The sequence below is a fragment of the Gallus gallus genome, chromosome 1 (genome assembly GCF_016699485.2).
Source record: "Gallus gallus isolate bGalGal1 chromosome 1, bGalGal1.mat.broiler.GRCg7b, whole genome shotgun sequence".
In the NCBI taxonomy this organism is placed as follows: Eukaryota; Metazoa; Chordata; class Aves; order Galliformes; family Phasianidae; genus Gallus; species Gallus gallus.
The window spans coordinates 83,117,621-83,130,336 of NC_052532.1; the positions used below are offsets into that span (position 1 = coordinate 83,117,621).

The window sequence follows — 12,716 nt, forward strand, 5'->3', positions numbered from 1 at the left end:
AACGTTCAAATAAGCCTATGAACGAGCTGCCTTTCTCCTTTTATGTTCAGAAGCCTCACTTAAACATCAAAACGTGGCCAATGAGACCACTGCTTTTGCTCTCCAGTCCACAAGCAAGGACATCTAATGCTGTCCACCTCTCTTAAAGACCACTCTGTGCTATTCCCCAAATACAGACAAGCTTGACGTGTACTTTCCTATTAAGTTTCAAGGTGTGGCTGAAAATAAATTACTTTTTAATCCTACATTAGCATATGAAAAAAAGCCATTAATTAAGAATGCAAAAATTTTACCAAGGATAAAGAATGCATTGTATTCTCCTCTTCAACTGTATGTAAAATTCTGCTTAGTATCAAGAGTAGAAGTCTCCAGGAGAACATCACTCAGTGGGAAAGGAGTTGAATTTTATACAAAGAGCGCTGTAGGTCAGAAGTACTTTTGAAACTTATCTGTAGAGGGAGAATGTAAAAAGCAATCCAACACTAAACTTTCCAAGTCTGAAGTTTCATTAGGCTATGAGAGACCTATGTCAACAGCCCTGAACAAAAGTCTCATTTAGCAGTAGAAGACAAACAAACTAGGACTTCATTTCATCCAATGCAAATACAGGCAAAACTTACCTATAAAGAAAGGAACGATTCCCATAGCACATTTGGGCAGTGGTCGCTCCACTGATGCTGACAAGCATTTTCATCTATGAAGCACTGATCTCACTACAGTCATTTTTTCAGTCCAGAAAGCTTCATTAGAACCATCCAATCTAACCTACAAAGCACAAGCCACACCTGTACTGTGTCAAAACTCCTGCTTTAAAATTGGAGCTGTGATGATTAAATTTCCTCTTGGAAAAAAAAAAAACTACACACACACACACTTTACCTTCTTGATATAAGTATCACCACTGATGGAGAATCTATCCTAGCTACAGACTGAATGTTACCTTCATCTTGTGGACTGCTGTGAGCAAGCTACCCTCTATCTTCTTTCGGAACACATTAAGTTTCTCAAGTCTATTGCCAGGAAGATTTTTTTTTTTTTTCAGATTTGTTTACATGTTCTACTGAATTCTCTCTTACTTTCAGTTTGCTTTTTTAGCTGTAAGCTACTGAGATATACACAACATTGTAGGAGTCACGTCAAACACACATATCCTGGGTCATGTTTGCTATTAGGCACAGAAACAGTTCACGTGACAACTAGACTCCCTTATATTTCCAGGATCCTAGGACAGTTTTCTGTTTCTTCTGAAAATGAGTGTGAGGCTGTATTTTGAATGTCAGACTTGTTCTGTATTAACCCTATCAAAGGCAAACAGCACAGATCCACTCCTTTACAGTGATCCAGTTATACTAATCAGACCTTAACAGAATCACTGACAAATACTGGGTTAGAAATGACTTCCAATTACTGAGTACTCTTAAGCTTTACTAGCAGTAACTTGCTACTAACAAAGATATTAAACTTGCACAGGGAAAGAACTAGTCACAGGACTTGAGGCAACTTACTGTGAAGTATACAGTACATTGTGCACTTTGGGACACAATGTGTACAGAGTCTATTTTTTTTTTTTAATAAGGAACTATTTGATCTGACCTCATTATTCACACAGTTGTATTTAATATGTCATATGATTCATATCAAATAGGAAGAAAAGCAAGTTGCTAGGGCATCTCAGCCATTGTAATTTATAGTAATCTGCTCCCCACAAAATCCCATACTCTCATGGAAATGGAAACTAGCTCGATCACAGTGGGAAGGAATAAGAGCATATGGAGCCTAAACTATTGCACTTGCATTCATTTGATGCTCTTCTTCACTCATTCAACTACTCTGGAGAGGAGAGTTTCCTAAGCACGAGGCATTCTTCCCGTGGGCCACTGGCAGGCACATGGCTGTGCATTGGGCCGATACATCCCCTTCTGTGGACTAGTCCCATTTGTATTTGCAGAGGCAGAAGAAGAAACAGGTTTTGAAATCTCTTAGTGCCTGAGCAGAGAACAAATCACTGTCAGTCTTGTCCTTCAGTAGCATCTGAGTATAGGCAGAGGAATTTACTGTGCTGTATGCATCTTCTGTTGGAAATACACCATGTAACATCTCAAAGAAGGGATATTAAAAGAGATCGTGAGCAAATACTCAAGTTATTTTCTAGGTTTTTGCTTTAAAAAAAAAAACCCTAAGATACCACAAGTAAGGCTAAAGGCAGTACCTAGTTCCCCTTAAAATAAGCATTAGTAGTATTAAGTAGTTCCTAGAGAAGAGCAAGACAGGCACAGGAAAAACATAAGACAGATCATTAATTTTTTCTATCTAATATGAGTAGCTTCCAAAATTCCATGTAGCATGAAAATTGAGGCATTTCACTATGGAGAGCTTTCATGATACTGGACAAACTCTCAAGAAGTATCTGAAAAATATCCAGTGTCATTAAACTGGCCGAATTAGGTACTTCTGGAGTGAGACTAAAAACTGGGTCAAGTATATTAGAAGCTCTGCATCATGTCCCCCAGCCTCATCAGTTCACCCACTTGTGTCTCACTCGCAACACATCTCCAACAACAGTCCAGCCCTCACCAGCTCTACTGCAGGCATCAAGTTCTTGTTGACCTGATGCAGATTAAAGCATCATGTTTCTGAAAAGCAGCTCTGCTTGACTACCGAAGAGGAAGGTTGGATCACAACTGTTTACCATGTGGTGTGACATGAACACAGCTGGCCTGGAATCCTGCTCACAAATGCCTGATTGTGTCTTGCACTTCACCAGCCACCTTCTCCTTTCAAGAGCAGGACAGAAGGTTTCATGCTTGATCGGTGCCCATACAAGTATAAATATCAGATCATGCTGGAGCACAGTTTGGAAAACAGTCTATGAAATCCAAAACCAAAGTCATCACAACTACAGTTCCCACAGACAAGAAAATTTAGCACTACACAAGTTACTGCAAACTACATTGCTAACACCAGGCTATACAATTAAAAAATCAAAGCTGTAATTTTAGTAAAAAATAAAAATTGAAAACTGGCTTCCTTCCAAAGCAAAAAGGCAACTCAAAAGATATTAAAAGATGGGAGACAATATCTTCAGAGACGCACATCTGTAAGATGCACAGCCAATTAAAGATAAGTTTTCTACTTCTCTCCCCCCCCATTACCACCAAAGAACAGTAGGAAGAATCTTGAAACAAAGGGAGATAACAGCAAGACAATGGGAAATGGTTTTAAGTTGAGGGAGGAAAGATTTAGGTTGGATATCAGGGGGAAGTTCTTTACTACGAGAGTGATGAAGTGCTAGAACGGGCTGCCCAGACAGGTTATGGATGCCCCGTCCCTGGAGGTGTTCAAGGCCAGGTTGGATTGGGCCCTGGGCAGCCTGGTCTCATATTAAATGGGGAGGTTGGTGGCCTTGCCTGTGGCAGGGGAGTTGGAGAGTCACGATCCTTGAGGTCCCTTCCAATGTGGGCCATTCTGTGATTCTGTTTCAGTTTAGAACTTGTGAAGACCTCTGCAAAGTTCCTCCTTCAGGACCCCTTTCAGAATCAGCTCAGTTTCACAAGCCACTATGTATCAGGGAAATAGGACTCAGCAGAAGCTACTCTAACAACATCTATATTTAACCTTATGGGGCTCTATTCTCTGCTCAATAAAGATGCAATTTAACTATATGCATTACCAGACGACAGCACAGAATATAGTTTTCAGGAAAGCCTGCTATCCAGAGGGAACAGTGCCTACTGAATACTGCATCTTGCAAACACAAAAGGAAATACACTTCAAGCACAGAAAAAACAAAGCCTGCTGGGAACACATGACAGCTGGAAATGCCTTCTTATCAATATGAGAAAGCCTCTTATCATCAAGGAACACTATAAACTTCTCCCTGGGAAAAAAAAAGCACCACAACGATACTGTTTGGACTGAAAATATCCCCTACTTACTCTGAAGCACTTCATTTGCAGTATTTAGTATTTTCTTTACGTAAGGAAGTGTTCTGAACCATTTCTAAATGGCGATATACTTTCCTAAGCTAATGTACTTTCGTAACTACTCTGATTTGGATGCAAAGTCTCAAGTTTGACACGTACAGCAAGGAGTAAAGCATATGTTCAATTTCAGAAATAAAACTGACTGAGGCATGAAGCTAATGTAAAGGCAGAAGACATGCATGCCTACGCATAACTCCTCCTCTAGCTGACTGCAGCCCGATCCAGTCCACGCAAGTCCTGGCCAACACTCAGGCAATCTCCGCAGCTCCCCTCTCCTCACCCACTCTCAGAGCCAGCGCTGGATGCCAGCCAGCAGTGCCAGCTAGCTTTCTGCCAGCCTCTGCTCACACACCAGCAGGGAAAACGGGCAGGAACACAGTGGCTTTGCAGAACTAGCACATGCACAAAAAGAAGTCAAATCTTAAGGGGAGTGGGGCAGCAGAGAGGATTCATGTAAAGCTACTCAGCTCCAACCTAAAATGACCATAATGTTAAATAGACTTTGGAAAGCAGACTGCAGTTGCATAGGTCACTTCAAGTTCACAGAAGTCCCAAAGGGGACAACAGAGGAAACTACCATCACCAGGGAAACATCAGCTCTGAAAGGAGAACTTGGTCCTCAGTGTTCCCCCTCTCTGCATCAGACAGCTACAGTCCCTGCACCAGCTGCACACAAGTCATAAAGACAGACCACGTCTACGCCACTTAGCCTAGTATGCGACCAAACCTACTTTGGCACAACACCCAGTCTCTGCCTGCTTCTTTAAGTCTTCAAGCCCTTGTTAAGAAACCTCTTCAGGCAGAGCTCCAGAAGATCAGAGGAGAAGACTGAGGCATGCTTCACACAGGGCCAAGCTGCCAAAATCACACTGCTGCCTGGAGCTCAGCTCTTCACAGGCACAGAACAGCTGCTGTGAAGTTATAAGGCTCTGCATACTCAACAGAGCTCTCCACCTGCTCCCAAAGGGGAATAGTAGGCCCGCAAGTACTCTATTTCCTTTGCGCTCCCTATGCTTTTCTGCCCATCCCATCTAGGACCTGCATATTGCATTTCTGCAAGTAATGGTGTGAAGTCAAGCTTTGACTACCTGTACAGGGGGACATTCCAAAAGCACAACCAACTCTGGAGAAAAGGATGGGCTGCTCGTGAGTATCACCCAGTGCTGCCAGCAAACCACTAAAGTGTGGAGAGGCTGCAGAGCCCTTTTTGGTTACACATCAGCCATGCATCCCCAGCTTCAACACTGTCCAAAAATGCTACTGTAATACTCATAAGGTTTCAAAGCTAGGAGAGAAGAGGCAGGTGACTTTGTGACACTGTGTAGGAGGCTAGGCCATGAATGAGCAGATACCCTTGGGCACTTGGCTGAAGATGCAGCAAATGACTCACAGGGAAGAGAGATCCCTTTCATAGTACAGTGCTACTGAGGGAACTGAGAGGGAAAAAAAAATGGATCTCAGCACATTTTTTAATCACTCTAACAACCAGATCTCAATCTAAATGCCTGCAGGAGAAGACAACTGAATACAATGGGCCCATATTTCCAGCCATTTTACAAGCCACAGCTACACACAGCTATTAAGCACTCATCTTTGTGCACCTACTAGGGTGGTGACACTTTGGATGGCATACAGTCCCCTCATCAAGATCAGCTGCATGAGTAAATAACGTGAACTGGTTTCACCAGAAAAACAAGGCAACTCTTCTGCCTTCCCAAGGCAAAGATAAGACACATCACAGGGAATCTCAAGGTGCTATAAGAGCAGCAAGACATTGAGAGGAGAAGCTATAAAGGAAAATAATTTTATGGCAGTTTCTCTCAGGAAGACAGAAGAATCTAAAATGGTCTCAGAAAGGTATTACCAAATATACTGGATACCAGTGTGATTCAGATATCAGAAGAAGCATGAGTACAAAGCAACTTAAGGGCATTTCCTGTTGATAAAATCACGTCATCATCTGATTAAACACTTAACTATGGAAGTCTGACCCACTTCACAATAAGGTTGGGAACTTCAGTTTCAACTATAATTATTTACGTAACTGCTACAAAGCATCTCTGAGGGCAGATGAAACAAACACTTTAACTTCTAAAGATGAAGGTAAGCAAAGGATTCAAGAGATTTGGACATTTCCATAGAAAAAAATACCTCTGCCAGCTTTGAACAGAAATCTAACGTGCTTTTAGCTTCCAGGAGCCAAGATTTATTCCGCATCCTCATCAACACATCGCCTTGACTGGCAATGACTTCTTCAGATCTGGTAGTAAAGTTATGCCTACAGTGTTTCTTCTAGAGATTGTGTTTCACACTGTCTCCCCAATACACCAGTAAAAGTCAAACTGACAAGGGTCTTAAGTGCCTACGCAATTTTTGGTTTAGGAAAAGTTTGTCAGTCTGCACATTTTCCTGATTACAAAGATGTAATTACAACATTCAAGTAACCCTTCCTACCTCATATCCAAGTTGCTTTTTTCCCACCCTTACTCTGCCAGGACTAGACTCTGACACTTACAATTTGTATACAAGCTCAGATGTAATCCCTAAATATGAGTCAGAAAAAAAAAAAAAGGTGATGACTTCAACAGATTAATTCTGCTTACCTTTAGCACAGATGCATTAACTGACCTGTGTCATTTGCTTTTCAGCAAGTCACAGAAGGACATATACATATTTTGGATCAGGAGAATAGTGAGGGATTGCAGAAGCGTATTAGACTATGCAACTTGCTGTACTTTATGCTACAGTGAATGCAGGTGACTACATGACTAGTGTAATTCATCTCTCATTTAGCCTATGAGTAGCCCTACTGCATCTGAAGTTGCATGAAAAGTAATACTCACAAAGGACTAACCCTAAAAATATTTTCCATATATATAATTTGACTTCCTTTTCTGCCTCACAAACCAATGCAGATTCTACCCATTGCTACATTAAGAGCTGCTACTGGATGTGATTGAATCACTCTCACCAAGAGAGAACACAGTTTTTCTTCAACTTTATATAAAATGGAATGTATAGGGTCAGCTATTAGAAGACTTTTTTCAGTATAAGCTAGGCAGAGCTATATAAACACTACAGTTTATAATCACAGACTTCCACTCACACTAAACAAGGGCTGATATCTTGAGTCCTGCTGGGAAGAAATAGCAGAAAACATGAGAAGCTGACATGGTCTACAAGCAAGCTAAAGTTCTGAATGACTCTCGTTTCCTTGAGGTTCAGGGAAAGCGGAGATGGAAGGTAGGGGAGGAAAACGGGAGTGTTGTGATCCGATTATGCATCTGTTACTATATTAACAAACTTAAAACTTGTGAAAGAAAACCCCAACTCACTGACTTCACAAGCAACTTCGAGGAAGCACTACTCAGAAAGCACATTTATTCTGTGTAACTTCTAAAATACGGCTGATATCACTAACGAATCTTTACATAATCAGACATAACCATCTGTTACATAGGATAAGACAAAGTATGACTTCCAGAGTAATCATTAACACCAAAGCCATTTACTCCTCTTGAACATTTTCATGTTTTTAGAAAGGGAAATTATGTGTCCCGAATCATCCAAACACCCACATGAGATTCCAGATTGATTTTTTTCTTAAACACTTCCTAGAGATTTTTCCACTAGTCGCTGCTAATGACTCAAGCATAGCACTACACAATCATGTGCTATGTAGTTCTGTTCATCTGCCCTCTTCCCTTCCAAAAGGATCCTAGAAGAGCTTCTGTCTCTTAGAGCTCTCTTAAAGCTTTCATTCCTCAAACTGTGAGGCTCCCTTTCATGAAAATGACATGATCATTCAACCAACACTATACTGATTTTCTAAATGATGCTGCACTTCCAATTGTTTTGTTTGTAGTGACCTAACAAACAAATCATATGAATCTGAAGTATTTTCTTCCTGATCTGTTAACTATGGAGCTAATTCTTCAGATGAGTGTAACAATACATGTTGGATATAGCTTTAAACCACCGTAGCTGGGGAAAGCATATTTGGACAGGGTACTAACTGCCAGACTTTGTTCAGAACAGGCTGAAACTCAGGCAGACGGATCTATTCTAGGGCTCATTTTGGAGCTACATCAACAGCAAAGAGCAATTCCCAGGATGAAAATAAGCAATGTGGGGGAACAACCACCAAACAAACAACCCCCCACAAACCTAATAAACAGTGTTCAAGGGCTAGTCAGAAATATGATTTGCCTTTTCCTTGCTCTTTTAAAATGCTGCCTCTGTATAAGCAGTGTTATCACAGGGTTAACAGCATCTATTCTAGAGATTCCATGTAAGTCAACACAACTACTAGGGCTCGAAGTACAGCAAGAGCTATTTGTACCACATTATGGCACTTCAGAAGAAAACAGCATAACCTTGTTTAAGATTTTTATTCTCTTCGGGGATCTATGCCTAATTCTTATCCTCCTCACCAGACTGCTTCATATCAGCAAATAACGAGGGAACTAAAAATCCTCCCCTGATGTCACAAGCAGAGATGTCTCTTCTTCATAAGCCAAGCATTCACAGGTACAGATGAAGAGAAAGCTTTATTTAGAAAAATAAAGTATCATGTCAAGTACACAACACTGGAGATGAAGTGACTGAGGACCTTAAATATGGGACTGCCAAAATACATTTACTGATAGAACAAGCCCAATAATCCATCCCTAGAGTGAACACGAATCTGCACAGAAAGGAGCATCAAACTATTTTTTTGCATCCATAGTTACTTGATCTAACTCTTACCAGCCTCAGGCCCCAAAGGTCAGTGGGCATTGCGCTGCAACACATTATCATTTGGATGTTATATATGTATCTGCATCCCCCCTGTACAGGTCTGAGTTGTGTTTACTGTATTCTTGGGAACATACATGCATGCTCCCGTAGATTAGGTCCTTGTATCAACAACATCCATGCTTGCCAAATTTCAAAATCCTTTTCCAAGTCTTGTGCAACCTTGCTTACTCTGGTATTATGAAAAATAAAAGATTTCCTGTTTTAACTTTTCCCTGCATCACTCATTTGCTACTGTTGTCACACACCTTCACACTGACCATCTCTTTAAATGTTATATTGCATTCAAGTTTTGTTCTTCAAAACATTTACTACTTTTCTTTACAACACCTCACTTGCAGTCACATTTCCAAGCTCTTAAACAAGCCTCCCATATAAAAGCATTTCCCAGAGAGATGCCTATTTGATTTCAACAACTCTTTCTAGCTACCATTTTGTGACAAGGGAAGGACTTACTTTTTTATTCCTTCTTTCCACTGGCATTCTTCTTATGATATACATACATGAACTTTCTTTGACTGCTTATTAATAGAAAACAGAGTTCCCAGACAGAATATGCTCACTTTGGATGCAATAATCCTTTTCACTAGCTTCCTTGTCCATCTTTATCTTTTTGTTCATCACAATAGGAAGAGTCAAGACTTCCACAGATTTCTTCTTCTTCCAAGGATGTTAAACTTAATTACATTTCAGCACAAAGAATGTGAAAAGGGTACAAAAAAAAGTCTTGAGATAAAAATTCCAGATGATGACAATCAAAGAGTCCAGTAAAGAGGGAAAATCCTGAGATGAAACTTCCAACTGAGCTTTTTTTCCTCACTCCATGAGATTACAAAAGTCTAGCTGGGGAACAGACTTAAAAAAAAAAAGCCCATATATATATTTTTCCCCTCAAAACAACATTTTAAAAGGTATTTATGAAAATGATATCCTCAAAGAAGCAGTGCAAGCACTACTAAATGCTGTAAATCTTGTAGAAAGGATTCAAAGTGCTACTAATTTAAGAATTGCCTCCAGTAATAGAGAAAATTCATTCTCACATTTTTTCCAATAAAGCTGTCCAGACTGTTCTTGTTTTAGAGATGGGGGAGGAAAAAAAAAAGTCAGGCATAATAGGATGAGTCTGTTTTGTTCTCTTCTTTCCCGCTACTCTTCCTTCTCCCCACTCACCATAGCCAGGAGAGAGGTTATAACCCAGAGGCTCCCATCAGAGTCTGCTGTTAACTGCATGTGCTCACAGCACATACAGAGCATGAACGATACCTGGCCTGACTTTCAGAGGCATGGCACAACAGTTTACTCCCACTCAAATCCATGAAAAATTGAAGTCAAACCAGTTAGGCTATAACACTGACATTTGGCTTCCATCAGAGAAGCAACAGTACATACTCAGGAGAAGAAAAAAAAAAGCGTCTGAAAGCAAACAGGCCAGGCAACAAAGCTGATAGCTGGGTACTACTGTAGGTTATTCCTGCTATTGTAAAAATCCCTTAGTATTACTGACTCAATGGCAGGAATGAGAGTAATAAATCCAAACCTGCCACATGACACTAAGATCATCCATAGTAAAGTGTTAATGACACACACTTTGCCCACTGCAGCAAGCTGTCTTCCCTGCTATCACCTACGCATCAACTGTGACTCAGTACTCACGGAGTTTTAATGGTTTGTTTGTATACTTAAGCAGCTGATCATCAACTATGCAAGTTATTAAAACACATTTTCTGTCTAGAAGAGCACAGAAAGATGCCAATGACATAACGTTTTAATTAGAAGATGCAGACACCTTTTTTTGCCTGCCTTTTGCAACATTCTGTCTATTGCTACTTCTAATTCCCCTCGAGGCTAAGAAAATAAGTAGCACTGCCTCCTATAAACAGATCAATAGAGGTTTTCTAAAACTAATCAGTGCCATAAACAGCAATGTTAAAACTTTACAAGCCACAGCGCTACCTCACAAGAGAACTGTGTCAATATCTGCCTCTTAAGTACAAGGTCATATTTACCCATCCAGATAAACATGAACTTCAAACAAATACCGAGGCCTTCAAGTATAAATCTCAGGCATAAGGCAACCTTTTAAACACACCAGAGAACACTTCCCACTTCTTTTGGTGGCTGCCAGAGCACTGAAGAATCCAAACCTGCTCAGAAGTTGTGGGCAGGCAGAAAATGGCACTGTGAGGACACACAATGTACTGAGTGCAAAATACATGCCTAAAGTTCTACTCAAAGAAACCTCAACTTTAGGCATGCATCTCAAATCTAAAAAAATAAAGCCAGTAGCACAGTTGTCTCATACGTATTTTAGAGCTTCAGAATGCCAAGCTTAGCAAGTCCTTGCTAAGTGCAAGTCCACTAAACTGACCCCAACCTAAACATCTTTCTTTTTCACATGAAGAATTGTTGACACAGCTGGTAGTTTAGGTACCACAGAGTTAGTTTCCACAAACTAATTTGTTATCTAATGAGAGTGTAACTGACAGTTACAACGCCTATACAGCATCATTTGCTACCAATTTGAGTACAGAGATACAGCTGAGAACAGGCTAAAGGCCCTCTATCATCCTGTCACTGTAGGAACAGAGCAGAAAACAGAATGATCCAAGCCCTCTGGGGCAATGCAGTTCTCAGACCTACTGGGATTCACGCAGCCTCACCCATTTTTATTGGGTCCAGACTGCTGTTGCTCAGTTTAAAAGTATACATGCATTTATGGGGAAATACTAGAATATATTGTAATCTGAGATGTGAAATCTGTGTTCTCACCATGAGAACATCCAGTCAGCTTGAAAAGAAGTGATAAAGACATAAATTTGATTGATAAAGAAAAAAAAAGTGTTAGAAATCTAATCCCACAGTCCTGGTCACAGCTCTGCTACTGACTCCCTATGGCCTTTAATCTTTCACCTGCTTAGCACAATGAACACCTTGATGACCTCATCAAGACAAGGATGTGCACAGGGGCATCCGCTGGACTGTCACAAGCTAAGGTACATCAATTCACTCTGGGGTCACCTGATGCAGAACCTGAGTCACATTGTCAGATCCCTGAGGAAGAGAATCCAAACCTCTCTTGAGATCAGGCATTATCACACCTGTTGCTGCATACAATATACAGGGTTCCCCCTTCCAACAACCACCCATCCACTAAACTCACAGCAAAGCACATTGCTAAGTCCACAATTACAAGTTTACCTTCTGTCAAGATACTGGAGGGGGGGGGAACAAAAAAAAAAACACCAAAAGCAGTATTAAAGACAGTGTTCAGTGTTTTTTTTATTACATTCTCCACTTTCAGTGAAACAGCACCTCAGAGAAGAGCAAAAGGAATCCCCCCTTCTGCCCTTCCTATTCACAAATTCCTATTCTACGAACTAAGTTTACTTTTGTGAAAAACACATGCTTACCCAGCAAGAAGCAGACACTAAGGAAGCTTATCTTATCCAAGACTAAGCATCAACAGTACCTTTTCTAAAGGCACAGGGATATTGGATAGGCTCATGCAAGGAACTGGAAGACAGGACTGGGCACAGAGGTCTTAAGTCCTGTCACTAACTTGATACATGACATCAGGTAAACAACCTCATTCCCTCTCAGTGTCAGCTTACATTTTAGTAAGCTGATAATGGCAAATTATCTACCTCACTACATAGGTAGAGAACACTTCACTAATTCATGACTACAAAGCAACCTGAGAAGAAGGGGTATAAAGCCAGTACATAAACATATGGATACAGATAGAGGAACAAATTGGGAAAAAACATTACCCAAAAGCTCCAGTCAGCACTCCAGCTATACTGAGCAGGAACCTGCATCTTCTCTGTGCACGAGCTGTGAGTCTCTTGTGAATCTGCAACCAGCTGGCTAGTAACACCATGATCCACTTCATCAACTTCCTGTGAACAAGGAAGCGAGCAATGTCATTGGACAGTG

At 40.7% G+C, this 12,716-nt stretch overlaps 1 protein-coding gene across 12 annotated transcripts in view; it reads right to left on the reverse strand.

Annotated features, from left to right (window-relative positions):
- GRAMD1C (GRAM domain containing 1C) overlaps positions 1-12,716 on the reverse strand; it is a 51,753-nt gene that overhangs the window by 37,283 nt on the left and 1,754 nt on the right. For 8 of the 12 annotated variants that reach the window (XM_046905206.1, XM_025143671.3, XM_015295386.4 and 5 more), the window contains exon 2: positions 12,551-12,679. The exons of 2 other annotated variants lie outside the window; for them this stretch is intronic. In XM_046905206.1, the coding sequence (XP_046761162.1) occupies positions 12,551-12,598 (48 nt within the window). In that variant the 5' untranslated portion in view covers positions 12,599-12,679. Of the gene's footprint in view, positions 1-9,236; positions 12,680-12,716 lie in introns of those variants that run through there. 2 more of the 12 variants (XM_040646352.2, XM_040646351.2) reach the window with 1 other exon arrangement.